Genomic DNA, 21,226 nt, shown 5'->3' on the forward strand with positions numbered 1-21,226 from the left:
GACAAAATATTTCAAGTAACTTTGAATTCAAATCATACCAAGTCAAACCCACGACATTTCAATTACCTTCAACAATTAGCACAACGTAAGTTTATACGAAAACACCAATAATTCAAGATCGAGACGGATAGAATCCGGCAAAGGTGAATACAAGCCACAAAAAACCTAGCCACAAAACTTGGATGCAACTCATTGAAGATCCCAAGAAAAAAAACCAAAACCAACCAACCAAAAAAAATCCCCTTTCACATCATCATAATTCATTCATTCATTGATTCATTCTATTGAATTTGACTCTCTTCTACCCCCAACTCCAACTCCAAGCAAAAACAAAGCAAAGACTTGACTCCCAAGTGTTATGCCCTCTTACCCCAACCCCAAAAATTAAGGGGTTGGGTCCCACACCACAGACATTTGTGGGCCCCACCAAACCACGCACAATAAAATAAGGCCTTCCACACGTTAGCGCAGCCAAAACCATCAACAACAAAAAGGCAAACACATTCTCTCTCTCTCTCTTCTTTCTCTCTCTTCGCCCATCATCATCCATCATCTTAGCATAATCAGCAGAATCTCTACTTTCTCTCTCTACTTTCTCTCTCCTCAAGTTCCTATCATCTTCGTCTCTTTCCTCGCCACTCAACGCTACCTTCTCTCAGGTTTTCCCTCTTTCTCTCTCCTCTTTTTTTTTTTTGGATTTTTGTTGAATTCTTCCTTCTTTAAATTTCGCCGTTTTTTTCATGATTTTATTGATTTTTTTTTGCATTTGTGTAATTGATCTGGAATTTGTGCGTAGTTTCGGAAATTTATACAAATTTATGTTAATTTTGTGTTTTTATTGATGATATGATGAAATTGATGATGATGATGATGATGATGATGGATTTTTGATGATTTGGATATGAAACCCTAGAGTAGAGTCTAATTTGTGAATTTGTGTGATTTTTGAGGTTTAAGAGTGATAATTGAAGGGTGATCATGTTGTTTTTGTGTCAGTACAATTGCCACGGGTTGTCGTTTTCGAGTTCTGATTATGATTTGGACAATTTTGTTTGTTATACGAGAAAGAAATTAATTAATGAAGTTGTACGGATTTGTAATTATTAACTTTTTTTACGCGAAAATTTTGACTATGCATTTAATCACCAAGATTTAGAAATTTTCCGTATTATTTCTTCAATCCACACTCGAGCGTATTTGAAACTAAATTTTAGTTTGTAATTGAAATATATATGAAGAATTTAAGGTAAATTTTTGAATGAAAGCTGAAGATTCAATTGAATTGAATTAGGGAAAGTTTTGTGCTAGATTATGCTGAAATTCAGTTTTCTGAGCAAAAGATCCCTAATGAATGTTTGCTGTCTGATGTGATTTACGCTCTTACGACTAATGATTGTTTTAAGCTGGTTCCATTGATTTGTGTCTCAAGCATGCCGGTGCTTTCTTTTGTGAAGAGCTCCTATGATGTGTGAAGCTATTTTGCATAAGCTTATTGGCACAAGTCTAGAAAATTTACTGTCGATTTCCTCAGATGAAATTGTTGCTTGAGATAAAGTTTTTCTCTTCTGTAATGTCTGATTCCTTTCTGCACTGCATTTTGTTTTTCTTTTGTAATGATATTCAGGGAGCTACAACTGTTATACAAGCTATTTTGTAATGTTTTTCTTTCTGCTTGTTGACAGGAGCTACAACTGTTATGCGAGTGTCTTCTGTCTGGATTTCTTAAAGTCCTCTAATCATGTCAGGTGGGGACGTCAGAGGCCCCTCTGGTGAAGAATTACAATGGGTATGAACGGATGCATTATATTAAGGTTTTTGCTTCATGATCTTGTTTGTTATAATGTTGGACTTTGAGGGATATTGTTTTCAAATATAGGCAAGATCTTTGACTAGGTGTCTTTAGGAGTCATTAGAATTTTCTTTTTTCTATTGCTATATCATCTAATAGTTTTGAATTAACCTGTTTTAGGAAACATATCTGTTTGTGCTTTGTTTACCATTCATCTCGAATTCTTCATAATTATTACTTTTTTTTTTGGAGAGGGTTTTAAACTTCCTGGCTGGAGTAGCTCTGAAATTAATCATTGAGTTTCTCTTTTTCACTCTCCAACACCCCCAGGATGTTATGTTGATTACGATCTCCTTATTGAATACTATAGTGATAGCAATATCTAGGGTTGACCCATTTTCACAATGGCAGGTAAAAAATCTTATAGAGCGATGCATTCTACTGTACATGAGTAAGAAAGAAGCTGTGGCCACGATCACGCGTGAAGCAAATGTGATGCCTACTGTTATCGAAATTTGTAAGTTTATGTAATTATAATACATACCCTTTCAGCCCTTTTCTGTTATATGGTACAAGTAACATGTATGCATGAGAAAGGAGGATCAACATTGCAGGAAGATATAAGCGTGTTTAATAATAGTAGCTATACTTTTTTAGAGGAGAAAGTTGGAATTATATGTTGCAAGTATGAAACACTACTTAATATGAGCCCCCATAAATCTGAATACTACTTCAAAGGGGATGCATAGAGTATATAAATATGCTTTATTTAGCAAAGTTTTAATAATTTTGGTGAAACTCTCATTAACTTGCCATCCAATTACATACGATGCTTCTCTCTCTCTCGTATTCTAGAGATGTAATGAGTACACCTTGCAATTTGCTATTTCCGGAAGGTAATACTTCAGAAAATGGGAGAAATTAGGCTCTTTTCTACCCCTATTTTTCACCTGTTGCTGGGTGTTGTACGCTCAAATGTAAACTATAAACATCACTAGTGAACAGTAGTTGTGTGATCTTTTGTCATTTTAGAGCCAATACTCAAGAGCCTTTTCAATTCATTTGAATTACATCAATTTTGTGGAAGTGTCTTGTCCCTTTTTCTGCAGAAATAATTTGTGCATAGGAATCTTTGGCCTTTACTAAGGATTAAAGTCGGTTAAAGGAAAAGAAAAGCTTGGAATTTGTTGGAGCATTCGATAATAGGTTGTTGTTACAGCTATATAGGTGTTTTAAGGGGTGGGGATCCTGCTTTGAATGTTGCTTCCTTTTTCACATTTCCTTTCATGTAGGACTTAAAGTTTGGAACCAGGGCTCTTTTTGCTTTGCAAATGTAAATTTTGAGGTGTATCAATTATTATTTCTTATCCTAGGTCAAGATAGTGTCTCTTAGTTCTATCTTTAAGCTGCTTGAAGCAAACTTGTTAAGGGTAGGTAAGTACTGGCAGCGTAGTTTTTTGTCAGTGACTTAAAAAGTGGGTATAAAATTGTGGACGTTGGGGAGTAGAACTTAGAAATTGGGAATACATTTAATAGTTTGCACTCCCTTGTTTGGTGTGTGGTAAGGAAGTGAGAATAACTTGAGAATTGTTATCTCATTTGTTTTGGTTCAAGTATCCTTTATTACACTTGTGATGTTTCTAGCTATATGTGATAATCAAACCGGAACTAGGGGAACACAAACAAGGTTGTGCACTTAAAGAAATTTTTGTAAAAAATTATACCAAAAATAAAAATAGAAGATGAATAAAAAATCCGAAATAATGAAATCTACCTCCCTCATTTATTCATTCACTAGGTGAGCTCCTATACGGTGCAACTGCTAACAAAATTAAGTATAACAATATTCTTAGTTTTATTGCTAGCCTACTTACGGAGAAGTATGGTTCTTTGACATAAACATGATTAATTATTACAATAATTTATGCAAACCTTACATAAAGGAAGCCCCAAAAAACTAATACAAGTTTTCAATTACATGAAATTAATTAAAGCTGCCAGGCATAACACTCTTTTTGTAGAGTATCATTACTTTGCACCCAAGCCACCGGTCCACACCATTGACAGCATTTTGCTTTACACCTAATGTACTCATGCACAATTAAGATCGTTAAAACACCCACTTATTAGAGTAGCAAAACTTAGAAAGTTACTCTGGTAATTTAATAATACCATCACAGAGCTACATTAATTGAATAAAGGAATCAGACACTTCATTAACTCAAAACGGAATAAATTAAATTGAAGAATAAAAGGAATAATTGAATAATACCTTTACATGTCTCTCTCTCTCTTTTTTATTTTTTCATATTACCACAACCAAATATTAGGTCTCAATAGCCAGAAACAATCCACATTATTTCACAGTTTGTGACTGTACCCAATGTTTAAAACCATGGGTGGCATGGTCTTTTTTTTTTTTTTTTTTTTTTTTTTTTTTTTTTTTTTCCTGATTTTCTAAGCTCTGGCACTTTTACCTGGCCACCTGGGTAACGTAATAATTGAATTGAGGCCCATTTATTTTATTTAATTATTTTAATTGTTAATGTTGTGAAATCATAAACGAACACCAACTTTTTGTCATAATAATAGAGATTCCAAATTGCAATCTGGATTCCCTATTCCCACTAAAGATCAGCTGTTTCGTTTTTATGTTTGTTAACTTTACTAGTTATTATATTTTTTTTGTAGTATGGAATCGACTTGAAGCAGAGAATCAAGAATTTTTTGAGGCTTATCATATACGATTGGCATTGAAGGATCAAATACATCGGTTTAATGAACTGTTGAAGCGGCAGGGGGAGCTGATGGGAAAGATCAAATCTTCTGGAGTTGCTCCTATGCCAGCTACAAATGGAGCGCACATGGCACAATGTAAGACTGAAACTAGGGACATTTTTTTATCATGGAAAAAAATATGCCTTGTGTTTTACCAGTTTTACCAGTGTGTGTGTGTGTGTGTGCGCGCGCGCGTGCGTAAATTGATTATACAAAATAAACTGCAGTTTCTGTTATAAGTCTTCTATGATTGCAAAGTTTGAGTTCTATCATTTAAGTTGTCTTAATGGGTGATTACTTGATGTGTTTCTTATGCCTCTTTTATTTGTAGCCCCACTGAGTATTATATTAATATGTTTGTGCATCTCTTAACAGTCCAACAAAATGCTGGCTGCTATGGTACTGTTGATCAGACTGGACCATCTTTAACACCAGAGAGCTTACAACCTCATATTGCTCCAAGTTTACCCAATTCCTTCACTAATGGTGTATCATCCTTGCAAATTCCTTCACCTTTTCCGTCCAGAACAATTGATTATCAGCCTAACTCACTTCATATTCAGAACTCTAGTTCCTTGAGATTGATGCAAGGTTTGAATGGAGGGATTGTTAAATCAGAAAGTAGCTATCCTTCCAATTCCTCAATTTTTTATGAAGCTGATCCACATCTTGGTGAAGCGCATGGCTCCATGGAAGATCCATCTATTGCAGCGTTTGGTGGTTTGGAAGCAAGCTCACAACCGTTAAATGAGACACTGTTGGGCATCAATGGCTCTTTTGAGCAGCTGGGACCCAAATACTATGGTCTTCCCAATTTAGTTTATCCTAGTATGTTTTTACTTTGCCCCTCTTATTGATTACTTCAGGACACTTTTGACTTCCTTGAAATTCTGTAATTGGTCATAATATTTGCCAATTGTGCTTCATTTGATCACCGTATTGTCTTTATTGTACAACTAGGATGAAGTTAAAAAGTTATGTTGTCTGAAATGATGATCTAGGATTTCATTGTTCCCGTCTAATGTTTGACTATGTTGTCTTGGACAGATGGATTAGAAAATTACACAAATTCAGCTCTTATGTCTACAGAGACGGAGAACATCCTTGCTGCCCGAGACACGGGTGAATTAGCAGGTGAGATGCTTTAACTAATGTTCATACTTTGTTAGTTTGCAGATACTTCTGTGGGTCTCTAATATATGCTGTGGGCTAACAGAAGGAAACAAGGGGCCATTGACACAGAACTATCATACTTATGAAGATTTTGGAAGTGAGTGATTTAATTATATTGGTAAGATGTTCCTTGATTATTGACTTAAATTGCAGCAGTCATTTTTCTGTTGAACGACATGTTTGCATTTTCATATACTTTACTCAGTTATTGTATATTTGCAAAATGGAAAGTGAGTGTGTGTATATAAGGCTAAGCACAGGTCAACCTGGCTTCTATGTTGGTTTTTGATGGTTTATGTCGATAGATCAATTGTATGATTATGTGATCAAATAGAGCATACGAAGTATTTTTTTGATAAGGGAGGAATTTTATGAATACATAAATTTAGTACTGATGGAGGACAAGTTTAAACATAGAATTACAAATTTATTTACAAATTAGCCTATTTCCATTGCCTATATGCCCTATAGAATTGTTTTTGAAAACCCAAGCCTTGGCTTTTAAAGATGCAGTCAGCAATATCACTTTATTTCTATAATCTATCTCAAGAGGTAGCAATTTTGTAAAACATTTAGTGCTTTGCCCACAATAACTTCTTGTCTACTTTTCCTTTGCCCCACAAAACCCCACGAATTGAATCAATCCATCTTTTATCGAAGGGTGGGTCCTTGATATGGTTGTTAAAAGCAAACTTCATAGATTATTTGCCAACATATTTTGAAAGAAGACATGTGAGCAAAGCCTTTGTTTCCACAACATATCACTATTAAATAAGAAATTAGTGCCTTAATTATACTCCCTCCATTTTCTTATAGTTTACTCACTTTTGACTTCCTTTTTTGGATGTTTCTTTTTAATTTACACACTTGTATCTTTTTATCTTTGAAATTGGGACACACCACTTTTGCTCTCACAAACAATGTTTTTAAGTGTCACATTAACATTTTATTTTTTTCTGTCTCCTAAATTAAATGTAATTCTTGGTTTTCGTGAAAAGAGTTACTCTGTAATTTTTAATAAAATAAACAAAAATAAATAAATAAAGGGAGTATGTATATCAAAATTTCTAAGGGAAATTCTTAATGGTAAATTGGTAATACTTAATTATTACTTCCTCCGTTTCTATTTAGTTGACGCGTTTAATTTAGGCACATATATTAAGGAGAGGAGAGAGAGTGAAAGAGAATGAAAAAACAAGTGGGGTAGCTTGTAAATGCAAGGTAAAAGATTTACCCCAAAAGGAAACGTGTCAACTAAAAAAAACTTCCTAAAAAGGAATACGTGTCAACTGAAAAGAAATGAAGGTAGTATTTATGTATTTGGTCAGCTAGAAAAATCTTAAAACATCACAAACAGCCCTTTATTTTCAGTTATAAACTAGGCATTACACTAATGATTTTAATGATAAATATGTAAAATAATTAATCAACCATGGTTAATCTATTTATTTATATTTTTTGAAAATCATCCCACCATTGTTGAAAACAACCCCATCCTTTCTATATTTGAACACCATTTTTCTAAAACACCAGCTTAATATAGATAAAAAGCTGTTAGGCATGAGATGGCTATGAGCCTTGGAGTTGCTCTTGGACAAAAAGCAACGATTATGGCGGATTACTCTTGAATTTGCTTAAAATTGGAAATTGTATTGTAATGTAAGTAAAAAATAAAGAAATAAATGCATTTGGTGTTTAAATTTTCTGTGAGTGTTAGGGGGGTGTTAAGGAGTTGAGCCTATACCGATCAAGCTCGACATCTGTGAGCTTAGGCCTAGCTCGAGTTTGATATTTCTAGACGTGAGTTCGACCTGAGTTTTGTTCCTCATATGTTGTTTCTAGTCTCAAATTTTTATTTTAATCAAGTCCTCTCTTTTTCCAACCTGCATAAACTATTAATTGGCCTTTAGAATTGTAAAATACAACTTTTTAGTACACCCACAATCATAACAATTATATCAAAATTTGCATGTTAGGTTGCTTGCAGCCTTGCAGACCTTGTATCATATCAATTCATCAATTAATTAACATAAGTTGTAATTTAATCTTTCCCAAAAATAAAAACGTGAATAAATGCTATTTCTTAGAAGACATTGAGCGGTGGTTAGTTTTAGGAGATACAGGGCCCATCGACCGGTGTTCCTTTCACAGTAGGAGAGTGAAAGTCTCTGAAGGGATATGAAATAGGAAAAAGGCTAGTTTTATGTAGTTGTATTTTGTTTGTTGTAACTTTGTAAATGTTATCGATAATAGAATAACGAATAAGGGCCAATTTGGGAAATGTCTAAATAAAAACAATGATACCCAAAGCTTAATTTTTGATAAAAACTGTATTTTTGGTAACAACTTAGCTTTTAATTAAATTTTAATAAGAGAAATTTTTTTTCGAGCTTGTTACTTATGAGAGGCTAGGCTTATTAACACCTCTTAGTGAGAGACTGAGAGTAGACAATTTTAGTGAATTTTGTTTAAAATTAGGGTGTATATGTTTGAGTGTGAGCATGTGTTTTCTTTCTCGAAGGGAAGGAACAAAAAACAAGTAGGAGTTTGTTGTTTGATGGATTGAATTCAGATTTAAGATTAGGGGTTATCAATCATTTGTTCTTACATTTTTTCAAAGAGAGAGAGAAGTGGGTTTAATTATCATGAAATATATTGTTAAATAAGTATTAATATAAAGTTTCATAATATCTACTTTTCTATAATTTTCACTTATAGTTAATTCTATATACTTCCTACGTTTTTTTTAGTTGCTACACTTTTATTTTCACGGTCTCCTAGACAATTTTTTAAGAGTACAGAGATAGAGAGAAAAAATAAGAGGGACCCATGTGTGTAGGAGAGAGATAGAGAGAAAGATATGTAAAAAATGGAAAGTGTTGCAACTAATTTACAATTTCCAAAATAAGAAAGTGTAGCAACTAAAAAGAAACGGTGGAAGTATTTAAAGTCAAAATAGTACATTGGCATGTGTGTCATGTTTGACTATATCAATTTTTCTAGGACGGAGAGACTATCATTATAGTGGGCAATTCATTTTGCGATTTCTGTAATTTTTCGCCAATATATTACATACTCAGTCTGCAAATAAAAATCCCATTTTACCTGAAAAACTTTTCCCTAAATAAAAGTCCCATTCACCTTTATTTATTTTTTGCTCATTTATCAACCAAATCCCACCATCTTATTTTTCATATTCACTTTAAACCATTCATACCCTATATTTATTTATTTATTTTTTAAAAAAAAAAATCACCTACCTAAAACTGTCTGTTAAAGGCAATTGAAACTTTATTTGGGGCTGAGGTAGTATTACAAATTTAGATTTAATGGCATACATTAATTACCCTTGTGTATTTTCTAAGGCTTAAGTTCTAGGCTTTGCTATGGTCGTATGACTTCTCTTCTCTCAATGGTTGGGATTGCTCCATGAAATTGATATGCCTGAGAAAGAGTGGGACATGGTGTGAGGGGAAAGCTAGAACGATGAAGTTGGTAGGGATTGAATTAATGAAGTTGTAAAAGAGGAGAAAATGGAGGAATTCAGTGAAGAGGAAATTGAGTTAAGAGGTAAAATGATGAAAAATTAGCAATAAAGTTGAGTGAAGAAGTAAATGATATCAGTTAAAGAGGAAGTAAGACAGAATTTAGTGGAATGGAAAGTGTAAGTAATGTCATGTCAGTCTTGAGATGGATTAGGTAGGGTATTTCAGGTTATGTGACCAAATCCAGGTAGCAACATATGTGGTTTAGTGACCAAAACCAGGTAGCAACTTATGCTTAAAAGTTATCAGGTAGTCTTAAACACTTTTTTTTTATAAGGTATCTAATTGGAAATAAGTGTTAATTAAATTGGTTTTTACGTTCTTAAGCACATGTAAGTTGGCGTCTAGATATCTACTTAATGGAAGATATCATTGTCCAGAACTTACTTTGGCTGTATATACTGTCAGCCAGGTTTGATTAACTGTAATTCAATGGTTATGAACCTTAATGTTGTTGCTGCTGCATGTCATATGTAATATGTCGTGTTCTTACACCAATATCCTGATTGTGCATTGTTCCTGGGATTTATTGTTTGGATGTGAGAAGTGTGAGAAGACTTAGAAATTTGTGCACTTTATGGATATTTTAGATCTATGATATCATATGTTTGGATGATGAGTGTAGCCCGTTAGGCTGTTATTTAGTAATTTTTTTATCTACTACCTTGGCAGGGAATTCCCACCAGACACTTATCGCACTATTTTTTTTGGTTGAACTTTTTTAGGCTTGAAGTTTGCTTATTTTGAACACTAGTTAAAACTGAGAAGGCATTTCCTGGTCTTAAACTTATCTAAACTTATTAGCCTTGTGCTAACTTATCTAAACTGATATGCACTGAACTTCACCTATCACTTTTTATTGATTTCCCGAAGAACAAAGCCTGAAGATGGTGTTCTGTGAGTATCTCATGAGGGAACCAGCTTTTATGGTTTACTTGGGGGGGGGGGGGGGGAGGGGGAGTGGGGATGTTGATTTTTTTTTTTAATGATAGTAATCTTCTTATACATTACTAAGGACGTTTTGGGGCTGTACTTGGACTAACATATAGGGTGATGTCCATGATAGTAATCTTCTTATACATTACTAAGGAGGCACGACCTTTGTGATTAATTGGGGCCCAAAATGGCAGTGAATGGTTGCTTACATTATTATTAAATCATGATGCTGCAACTCAAGTGTAGTGAACCTAAAACCAAGGATTCATGTTGGTAGGCTTGAGAGCCCTATATATTTGCTGGCTGGTCTTTTGTTCCCAGTTTTGATTAAATTCTGGGCACACTTTACTCGGTGGATGAGCGGCTTCCCAACTGAACTTTGCCATTGTGATGCTACTACATTATGTATGATGGAATAAGGTTTGACCTTTTAGAAGTTTTTCGTTTTACTTGAGGTTCACAAAGAAGGCATGAACAAATGAGATAGCCAAAAATGAGTGTTTCGCTTAGTGTCGTCATGAGATTTTCTTTTTATTTTTTAAGGGCTTAGGTGATCAGTGATTATCTGTCATTTGTCTGTTCATAATGTTATATATTTTCAATTTCTGGGAAGAGCTTATCTTTTTGGCTGCTCCTTTTATTCTTCTTGATTTTACAAAAGAAGTGCAAAGTGAAATACAGGTCAAGCAGGGTCAGTTGTATGACAACTTAGTTTCTGTGAAGGGTAGGCTTTGTTTGTTGTGTACTGCTCTTGTGATTCACACTATTGGCAGATGGCATGGGAATGCTGCAACCTTAATGGACTAAGCTGATCTTATATGATAAAAGACTGCCAACAATCTCAACATTACTATTTTGTTAATCTTTATAGGAATGCTGCAACCTTAATGGACTAAGCTGATCTTATATGATAAAAGACTGCCAACAATCTCAACATTACTATTTTGTTAATCTTTATAGGATTTGCTTATCTTTGTTTTCAGTACATTTCTCTCTTTTTTTTTGGGTGGGGTGGGGGTGTGCTTACAATTGGCACTGTAAAATTTTCTGTTGGGGAGAGTGCTGAGAAATCACTCAAGTCGATGGCAAGATTCAGAGGATGTGAGAAAGAACAAATTTACGAATGCAAAACAAATAAATAACACACAGATTTAAGTGGTTTACCGATAGTGTGTTGGCTAAGTCCACGAGCAAGGGAGAGGAGCTTTATTGATCTTGAGGAATACCATATTACATAGTGATAATGTCAATTATCACCAGTCTAAGCTATGAATAAACCCTAACTAGACTTATATATAGCTATCCTGAAATTAGGCGAAAAAAGAATTAAACACGCTAATTGCCTCAAACCGCGTGCAACTTCCAAGCTCTTGCTTGACCCGGTCACACCCACTGCTCCGTGAGCTATAGCTCCAATCCGTCGCAACTCCAAATGCTTCCTAAACTAGATTCAAGGCATATTTCAACAAGTAGCAATGGGATATGTAAGGACTAGGGAGTCGGGAAGAAACTAATAGTCAGATGATATGCATGAGATGTGAGCTCTTTGAAAGAAGGGGGGGGGGGGGGGGGGAATCATCAAACAAGTGCATCAATACTGGGATGCATTAATACTTGGTGTGTATCCTATAAACCTAATGGATAATGGGAGGATTGTGGTAATAGAGATTTATGAGAAGTGAGCAAGGTTGCCTGTTACGAAAGATATTTTGTTGTAATGAAGACATTACATTGGGTGTTGTACAACTAGTTAAGATGCAAAATTTTCCTTGAGTCCTCCCTCTGTTTTGGATTGATCGGTACACTAGGTTTGGCACATAGTTTAAAAAAAAAATAGAGAGTGGGGACTGGGGACCAAAGTGAGGATTTTATAATGTAAAGTATAACTGGTTGGAATATATTTAGTCGGTAGGGAGAGAAATAATATAAAAGTAGTGTTAGTGGGGTTAGAGGGAGAGAGGAATAATAAATAAGTAATACTGAGCTTTTACCAATTAAAGAAGAATTGCAATTTAAAAACTGATGAAAAAGAAAATGTTACTAGTTGAAACAATGTGATAGGTTTTTTTTTTTTTTTTTTTTTTTTTTTTTTTTTTTTTTGGGTGTGGGGCGGGGAGCTGGGGGGAAAGGATTTAAGCATTCCAAGTAGTTTAGTTGATTTAAGTGTTAAAGATTCTTCTGTGAATAGGATATATACTGCTATGTATTTAACTTCTTTTTTCTTCTGTGGGCAGGTTAGTTTGTCAGTCAAGGCAACATTTATATGTACATATGATTTAGGGACAGACCGAGTCTTTGCAGAGTTAAATACTTTTTTGCAGAGGTACATAAATTGGTGTGCGTACTCCCAACATTTGTTGTTGCTTCCATGATGAGAAGGGTGGCACTTCAAGTCTAGAAGACAAAGTGTTGTGGAGATGTGTAGCAACTTTTGGTTTAGTGTTTGGTTAGTCGTACAAAGTAAAATTTTAGGAAAAGCTTAATGGGCGAGTAATGAACGTCTTATTGTGACTTATAATCTGGATTTTGTAAGATGAAATTGATAACATAGCCTTTTCTTTTTTTTGTTTGATTGAAAACTGGAACTTTATTCACCATATAGGTTGTGATTTTAGGCTACAGTTCCCTTCATGCTATAATGTTTTATGATTTCAGGGGGAAGAGGAGGCGGTATACAGGATTAGGTTGTTACTGAATTTTTCATTACCCCTTAATTTCTACAGTTCTCAAATCCTAGAATCAGTTTATATTGATGCAAACTCGGATTCTCTGTCTAATTTGTTGTTTGAAGATTCATAAAGCTACAAACAATTTTATTTTATTTATTTATTATTATTTTTTTTCCAAAGGATGCATGAACCATGTCATTTGGATAAAAGGCCTCCTTTATTTGGGAAAAATGTAACTATCACAAAAAGTTTTAGGGAGTACGGAGTAACTTTTTATATCGACCATACAACATTCACTATAGCTTGTAATATTTCTATTCGTTTTTCTAACTAGCAAGGAAGGATATATTATCAGCTCTAAAGTTGATGTCTGTAAACTAAAAAAAAAAAAAAGAATAGTTTGATGTCTGTAATAATCTTCTTAATCTCTCATTCTAGTTCACTCGCTCTTATTGAGATGTGGATTAAATTAATTGAATCAGGGAAGATAGCAACATTTTTCCGCTTGAGGTTTTAGCTTTTCAGAGCCAGAAGTCAGCTGTTGCTTCTGCCTGAAGAGGAGATACAGCAAATATAGGCTTGCTTCCTGCAAGACCTTGCTCCCATGTTGAAAGACCCACCCAGCCGGCTCCAGGCTCCTGCATCCCATCTCTGTCCACTTGAGCTAATAGGAGGAAGTCACTGTTTTCCTAGTATAAGCAATAATCTAGGGATGCAGAAATGGCCCAATGGATTTCACTGCCAGGCCAATTTTAAACTCCAACAAACTGGGACTGAAAAATTAAAATCTTACTTCGTATGACTTCATAATCAATGGAGAAGTTTATAATTAAATTTAAATATTCACAATTAAGATTTTTTTTTTTTTAACAAAAAAATTTGTTTTGCTAAACAGGTCCTGTTTTAAAGGCATGATCCAGATCAGCAATTAAATCATCCACATCCTCGATGCCCACTGAAATGCGGACAAGATCTTCAGTTAAACCTCTGGCTTCACGAACTGCAGCTGGTATGGAGGCATGTGACATGAAGCATGGCAAACTTATAAGTGATTTCACACTCCCTGAAAACCAGAAAACATTCAAAGTTAAGGAACCAACATAAATTAGCTTAATCATTTCCATCTCCTCAAGCATTATTTATTCTCTACTAGGTACAAACCATGGCATATAACTCCCATTGATAGAAAACATAAATCTTTTTTTACACATGGAATTGGATTTTAAAAAAATACAAATAGAAAGGAAGGAAAAAAAAAAGGCTAGTGTAGTGTGGGCAAACAAACAAATGATAGATGAGCTGAAATCTATTGCATATACACAAGTCCTCATTTTCGAACATCTCAACCCAAAGATGCTTAAATACACAGAGGGATTCAAGAAGGTTAAAGCACTTTTAGAATACTTGGTGATTGTAAGAGTGAGAGTATTTACCAAAACTGACAGTAATGCTGAAATACTTGGTTGTCTCCACAATATGTTTTGAGAGAGCAACAGAACCAGTAAGGAAACTAAGCACAGATCCTGCACCTTTGGCCTGCAACAAGTATGCAATCTTTTTATTTGGAGGCAGAAATATAAATTGCCGGCAAGTATTGAGTAGCCAGAAGGAAATATTTAAAAGATATGCACATAATATAGTTTAAGGAGTAATAAGTATAAATTACCTGAGAATAATGCAAAGACCGTCCGGGATGATCAGGAAGTCCAGCATAGTTGACCTTCTTAACTCTTGGATGAGAAGAGAGAAATTCAGCAATCCTCTGTGCATTATCCTGTCGCAAGTATGAAGTAGCGCATATGAGTGTCACGAGGAAAATTAATTTCTTCAAACCAACAATTCAACAAATATGCTGATGATCCACAAGAGCGTGAGTTGAAAGTAAACAGTTTTCATCCAAGAAAAGAGTGTCACAAGTAAACAATTGCATAGGTAGGTTGTCCATCTTTCAGTCCATACACACATACAAGCTGTAAGAGATCCACAAGCAAGCAAAGATATATGCTATTCTCAATGAAAGATGACCATGAGAAGAACATGTTCATAAATCCTCTCCAACTACAAAAATAGGAGATTTAGGTAACAGTGGTTCCACATAAAAGATGATTGGAGAACATAATAAGAAAATGGATCTTATCCAACTACATAATTTCTATTGAGTACCAAGCAATTAGAAGGTAAAGCAATCTTGTGTGCTTAGCAAGTTAGCAGTATTTTTCATTCCATCAAACTGAAATCAAGTGTGGAAGTTTTTCTTATGTTTTCTTCTATCAAACAGCATTGACGTGACCCATTTGTGCAGAGTCTGCAGAGTCACCAAGACTCGCCAAAGATTGGGACAGATCACTTTGTGTTAAAATTCAACTGTGACACATTGCCCATATCCAACATAGTTAAAAATTAATGAAAATTACTTTAACAAAATCCATGATGATAGTGAAATAGAACATATACTAATTCATATCAAGCCAATTTCACAGCAAACAAACCAGGATACTATATCTCCATTAATCAGGTAATAGGAAATTAGATATGTAATGGTTCAGCCATCAAGTCCACATCATTTGTGCACATCCACCTCAAATTTCGACCTAGGAGCATCTACCATGATAACAGAATAGCAATGCTCACAAATACACAATGCTGTCAACTGCATATTCATTTTAAAAAAGGATATAGCTTAATTGCACATGTAACTTTTCTGGCGATAATATAAATATATTGAAGCACCTGTTGCTTTTCAACACGGAGAGCCATGGTCTTGATGCCTCGCAAACAAACCCAACAGTCAAATGGAGCCAATCCAGAGCCTTCAGAATTTTGTAGGAAATACACTTCTTTTGCCAGACTGCTCCAGGAAAAAAAATGACATTTAGCTTAAGCATTTTAATACTGATTACTGAATAACTTATTATAGACAGCTAATTATCCATAAATAAATAAGCATAATGAAGCTACATGGTTTTATAATGTATGTGTCAGAAACCAAGAATTTGAGACATAAAATACATAGGCAGAAGTTCTGCTACAAACTGTAAAAAGGCACCATTACTCAACTTCATTTTTTACTAATAACCCAGAATGTAGCCCCTTGATAAGAGATGCATCAAAAATATGTTAAGGACAAATTTGCTTCTACATGACTACATCCAAGCATCTTCAATAATACTCCCTCGGTTTTTTTATTATTTGCATCATTTTGACTTAAGCACTAATCACATACTCTCTTTGACTTAATTTTTTTACTATTTTAAAATGAATAAATGTTACTATTATGTAATAGTACCTCCGTTTTTTTTTAGTTGACACGTTTTGACTTTAGCACTATTCATTCACTCCCCTTTGACCGTGTTTTGTACTATATACATAATGAAAATTATAATCATGTGGGATCTTGTTAGCTTTGTCACAATTTATATTTTCAAAATATCAAATTTTTATAATTTTTGTTTATTGGTAATCAAAGATAATAATAGTTGAAGTTGTGCATTGGCAAACGTGACTAAAGAAACATGTCAACTAAAAAGAAACGGAGGAAGTATATCATTAGATTAGTAATAATGTCTATTTTCATAATTTTTTATTATTTTTTTTACAATATTTACTAATAGACAATAAAAGATATTAATGGTCAAAATTACGTCTTAGCAAATGTGCTAGTCAAAGTGATGCAAATAATAAAAAATGGAGGAAGTAATAAGATCAAATATGTAAATTGCTCAAATCATTTTTCATCATCTCCCAACTAAAATCTTACAGAACTTTTATAGTGACACTGAGTGGGACACAGGGCACATTAATTGCAAAACCAGAAAGAGAAGCATCTTTAAGGCTTAAACATTGGATTCAGACAAAAGGGGTGGTGTATAGTCTCACAGGTTAAATTACCTTTCCCCTTTCACAGCAAGAACGCCAGCCATAATATCACTGTGCCCAGCTATAAATTTAGTAGCTGAATGCATCACAATATCTGCCATCACCAAGCAAAAGTATATAAAAAAGGTAGAAAAGAAAAAGCTCTAAAAATTCTACCTTATAGACATTATAGGAAAAGTCAGCTATCATCACTTAGAGAGTACCTGCACCAAGTTCCAATGGCTGGGATAAAACCGGAGACATGATGCTGTTATCAACCAGTACAAGAGCACCATGTGCATGAGCTAACTCTGAAATTTTCTAAATTGGAGTAAAGAAAAAAAACGTTCAAATGTTTCTCAATAAAATCTGAAATATGTTCATCACAATTCTATTATCACAGTAATATATAAACCCATAAACCCATCTTTAAGACAAGCATATCTCATCCCCAAACATTTCCATGATTTCTTTCAAAAGGAAAGAGACACTTTTAAAGCCATGTAACTTACACGAATATCACATATTTGTTGTCGAGGATTGGTTGGACTCTCAAGCCAGACAAGCTTTGTCCAAGGTCCAATTGCTGATGCTACTTCCTCTAAATCAGATGTGTTCACTCGTCTGCAAATCTTTAGACCATCAGAATGTCACATAACATTAATACACTAAACATGATAAGAACAGGAAGAATCACTAACTTCACCACAATTCCTGTTTTTGGAAGAACTTGTGATAGTAATCGATCAGATCCACCATATATATCATCTCCAGCAACAATTTCCTGGCCTAGATCAGAATAAAAAGTAAGAGTGTGGATGCATTAACACAAGTAGAATCAACCTATCACCAGGGGCAGAGTAATGAACAAGCTACCAGCAGCACATGTAATCACAAACAAACATTAATATATTGCACAAATGTAGAAAATTAGAGGTCAATACAGTTTGGCTAGTAAATCCTGAGCACAAATTGTTCATAACAATAATAAGCAACAGTGCATACTGTACCAGGATTTCATTGCTGACAAGAAGAATATGAATCTGAAGAGGCAAAAGATAGCAATACCAGTTCCAATAAGACGAGTGACAGCAGCAAGAGCAGCCATTCCACTAGTAAAGCAAAACGCTCGATCAGCCTTATCCAGCTGTGCCAGGAGTCTGCAACATACAAATAGTAAAAAGTGGGGGAAATGAGTATAATTTCACAAAGATTATGGTTTGTACATGAAAACAAAAGATACGAGCCAATGTTAAATGAAATGTTGAACTAGTGAAATATTACCTTTCTAGGACATCACGTGTAGGATTCCCACTCCGTGTATAATCATAAGGACCATTCTCTGTTGCTGATGGCTAGATATGAGAAAATTAAGCATGCAATAATATCAGATTAAGGTAGCAGAAACGGATAATGACAATGGAAAAAGAATTCAGTCATCCAAGTCAGAACTTATAGGATAGTTGAGGTAGTTAATTTCATGTAGCAAGGCACAGCATATTGAAACAAATAAAAGTTACATATACATTTAAACCCAATTTAATACAGTAGAGATGTATATACATGCCCAAAATCACATACTCCAACCATTAATGCTTAGATTCTAATCTATGCATTTTCAGATTCATACTCTGTGATAAGTACACAATTATCAGTGTAATTGGAGCAAGAGCATCTCCATGGCCAATGGGGGGCTAAAATAAGAGATTTAAAAGAGGGATCCCATTGGATGGGTTAGCAAAATTGAGAACTTTTCCAACAACTCATTTTTTAAAAACTTTCAGTTTTAAAATATAAATAAATAAAAAATCTCCGTTGCGCTGATGGATAGAAAGTAATTACGTAGTATATTCAAGACTCATTGATGGGTCTCACCAACAGACATACAAGTCTTTAAAGATTAAATAAAATTAGAGACCTTGACATTGGAGATTAATAAGTACAAGTAGTTACAAGTTACAAAAGGTAATGAAACCCGAAATGAGTCACGCCATTGAAGATGATCTAATATCACATTGCTTATCTACATTTGCAGAATATACTCTCATTCATCCAAAATAATTGTCATCTAATCAAAATCATAGATTATTAACATTACCTACTTTCTTATGCATTGACCAAATCATCCTAAAACATCAAAAAGAATGGATTAATGTGAGTAATTCATAGCTTGCCTGCTTAAAAGTGGCTGTCTGATACAATGGTGTGCTCATCGAACCATAAGGATCAAAACTGCTGTCGAAATTCATCAACATTGTCGCAACACTTGGCTCCTTAACCTCCATTTCTACAGTTTATATTCAAATCCCAATTATAAAATCAAATTGATTACTTAATTAATCAAAGAATCAACAATACCAAAAACCACTCGTCGATAAGTGTTATTAATACTCGGAAAATGCTTAATGTTTCTATTTTGCAGCTAAAATACTAACAATTGATACAAAAATACAACTTATTTCACGAAACGGTATAACTCAGAACAACATTTAGAGATAAAGGGAGTACGAAATTAGCTCAAAAAAAAGGAGGGAATAAAGTATAAAAGTAGCTCACCATTCAAACACTCTGCAACACCATCAACCAAAGCTCCAGTTTTAACATCCATGGATTTATCTTTCATACACTTGAGCTCAAATGTGCGATTTTTGGCGCCGAAAATCGGCGAATTGAATCCGATTCTCACCGGATAAACCCCAAATGCGTATTTCTGAAAAAAAAAAAAAAATCCAATGAAATCAATACAATTAGAGTAAGAATTAATCTAATTAGGGCAAACAAATTGGAAATTGGGGAAGAAAAATAGCATACATGAGAGTCAAAATCAGAGGAAATTGAAGGAGATGAAGGTGGGATAGAAAGAGAAGCCGCCATTTTTGAAGGTGAGGAAAAAATTGTAGGGTTTAAAAGAGGATTAATGAGCTAAATTAAGTAAAAATGTTGAAGAAAATTACAGTTAAAGTTGAACTGCTAGATTTTTTGAGGAGAGAGAAAGAATGTAAGCGAGAAATGCAGTCGGATTCAAAAACACCGCTGATAATTTAATAATATCTGGTTACTATTACAGAATCTGAAAGTGGGTATCAACATCAAGTCATCAATATTACTGCATATAAAGTTTTTTTACACTCGAGATTATGAGTGCATTTTTAGATACAAAATTATCTAATCAGATAAAAGAATTAAAAATTTATATACCATTAAAAAAATTTACTTGTAGATTGAATTAGCCATTTAGCCACTAACATTTTATGATACTGAGTAGTCGTTTTAAATATTTGCAACACTTTGGGCCTGTTTTCATTGATTGAACTGAGCTGAACTGAACTGAACTTATTAATTAGTGATTTTTAACTACGGATTAGTGATCTTTGATTATTTATTATTATACATATGTGTATATACAAATATACATATTAAAATATTTAAGAAAAATATACTACTACTACTACTACTACTACTACTACTACTACTACTACTACTACTACTATTATTATTATTATTATTATTATTATTATTATTATTATTATTATTATTATTATTATTATTATTATTATCATCGTTGTAATAAGAGCTTAAAAGAATGAAATTTGGCTTTATGTCATTAGCAATATCATTACACATGAGCTGAACTGAACTGAACTGAATTGAACTAAATTGAGCTGAACTGGACTGAACTGAGCTGAACTGAACTGAACTAAACTGAACTGAATTTCAACGTATGAGAACAAACTCTTACTTCTTTTATTTGCATTTGCAATTTTACGGCATTTACTTTTTATAAATGAGATCATTGTACCTTGTTGTTTATACAATAAAGTACTCCGTAATACAATGTGCTTTGTATTTGTACATCATTAATTCTCTTACTTATTTGTCCATTCATTTTTATGTACTACCTACAAGGCCACAATTAAGGGTTTGTTCTGATTTATTGAACTGAATGTAGCTGAATTGAACTGAACTGAATTGAACTGAACTGAATTGAATTATTTATGAGAGAAATAAATTAGGAGTTGAACTGAATAGAGCTAAAATGAATTGTTTATGAGAAAATGAAATTAGGATTTGAACTGAATTGAATTGAACTAAACTAATTAAAGCTGAGCTTAACTAAAATTAAGCTGAAGAGAACATACCTTAAAATCACTTGCAAACGCAAGAGTTGCGAGTATCTAAAAACGAAAACAAGTGTGATCTTGATTTATTGCTTTCTCAAGGACTTTGTGAGGCAACCATGCATCAATTTGCTTCTCTAAAACAATGCATAAAAAGTACAACTCAATCTAGAGGTCTGATCAAACTTTCACTAAAATTAACAAAAGCAATCATTCACTCCTATGATTAGCACATTTGAAAATCCCAACAAAAGTCTCATTATGCATCTACACCACAAATTGTTTCATTCACATCCTAGTCAACACCATTATTTTTACATGAAGTGCCGAGAATATGACAAAATAAACAATTCATCCCATCAA

General features: G+C 33.9%; 2 protein-coding genes across 5 annotated transcripts; one reads left to right on the plus strand and one right to left on the minus strand.

The window, feature by feature from the left end:
* Positions 1-475: 475 nt before the first annotated feature.
* On the plus strand, positions 476-12,963 carry LOC145632314 (uncharacterized). 4 transcript variants are annotated; one of them, XM_081684658.1, is made up of 8 exons: positions 476-659; positions 1,683-1,786; positions 2,201-2,306; positions 4,481-4,663; positions 4,943-5,395; positions 5,615-5,701; positions 5,784-5,858; positions 12,461-12,963. In XM_081684658.1, the coding sequence occupies exons 2-7, from the start codon at positions 1,739-1,741 to the stop codon at positions 5,843-5,845; spliced, it is 939 nt and encodes a 312-aa protein (XP_081540784.1). In that variant the 5' UTR covers positions 476-659; positions 1,683-1,738; the 3' UTR covers positions 5,846-5,858; positions 12,461-12,963. The 4 variants fall into 4 exon arrangements, with proteins under 4 accessions (XP_081540784.1, XP_081540785.1, XP_081540781.1 ...); XM_081684659.1 differs by having other exon boundaries at positions 5,784-5,837; positions 12,456-12,963; XM_081684655.1 differs by having other exon boundaries at positions 479-659; positions 12,456-12,963.
* Positions 12,964-13,664: 701 nt separating this feature from the next.
* Positions 13,665-19,747, minus strand: LOC145632313 (cystathionine beta-lyase, chloroplastic-like). Its single transcript, XM_081684654.1, has 13 exons — positions 19,557-19,747; positions 19,302-19,455; positions 18,920-19,032; positions 18,030-18,100; positions 17,814-17,905; positions 17,447-17,534; positions 17,258-17,369; positions 16,970-17,066; positions 16,779-16,860; positions 15,621-15,738; positions 14,557-14,664; positions 14,324-14,426; positions 13,665-13,953 (listed from the first exon to the last, which is right to left on the minus strand). Exons 1-13 carry the CDS (start codon positions 19,617-19,619, stop codon positions 13,778-13,780), a joined length of 1,377 nt encoding a protein of 458 aa, XP_081540780.1. The 5' UTR covers positions 19,620-19,747; the 3' UTR covers positions 13,665-13,777.
* Positions 19,748-21,226: the final 1,479 nt, after the last annotated feature.

The sequence above is a fragment of the Chenopodium album genome, chromosome 5 (genome assembly GCF_948465745.1).
Source record: "Chenopodium album chromosome 5, dcCheAlbu1.1, whole genome shotgun sequence".
In the NCBI taxonomy this organism is placed as follows: domain Eukaryota; kingdom Viridiplantae; phylum Streptophyta; class Magnoliopsida; order Caryophyllales; family Amaranthaceae; genus Chenopodium; species Chenopodium album.

What these genes read in the sequence shown, in the direction of transcription:
- LOC145632314 (XM_081684658.1), top strand. Translation starts at nt 1,739, where the DNA reads ATGTCAGGTGGGGACGTCAGAGGCCCCTCTGGTGAAGAATTACAATGG. An exon ending in TCCCAATTTAGTTTATCCTA is followed by an intron (nt 5,396 to 5,614) that starts GTATGTTTTTAC and finishes TGTCTTGGACAG; the next exon opens with ATGGATTAGAAAATTACACA. An exon ending in AGACACGGGTGAATTAGCAG is followed by an intron (nt 5,702 to 5,783) that starts GTGAGATGCTTT and finishes GTGGGCTAACAG; the next exon opens with AAGGAAACAAGGGGCCATTG.
- LOC145632313 (XM_081684654.1), bottom strand. Translation starts at nt 19,619, where the DNA reads ATGGCGGCTTCTCTTTCTATCCCACCTTCATCTCCTTCAATTTCCTCT. An exon ending in AAAACAGGAATTGTGGTGAA is followed by an intron (nt 17,370 to 17,446) that starts GTTAGTGATTCT and finishes AAAGATTTGCAG; the next exon opens with ACGAGTGAACACATCTGATT. An exon ending in TCCGTGTTGAAAAGCAACAG is followed by an intron (nt 14,665 to 15,620) that starts GTGCTTCAATAT and finishes TACTTGCGACAG; the next exon opens with GATAATGCACAGAGGATTGC.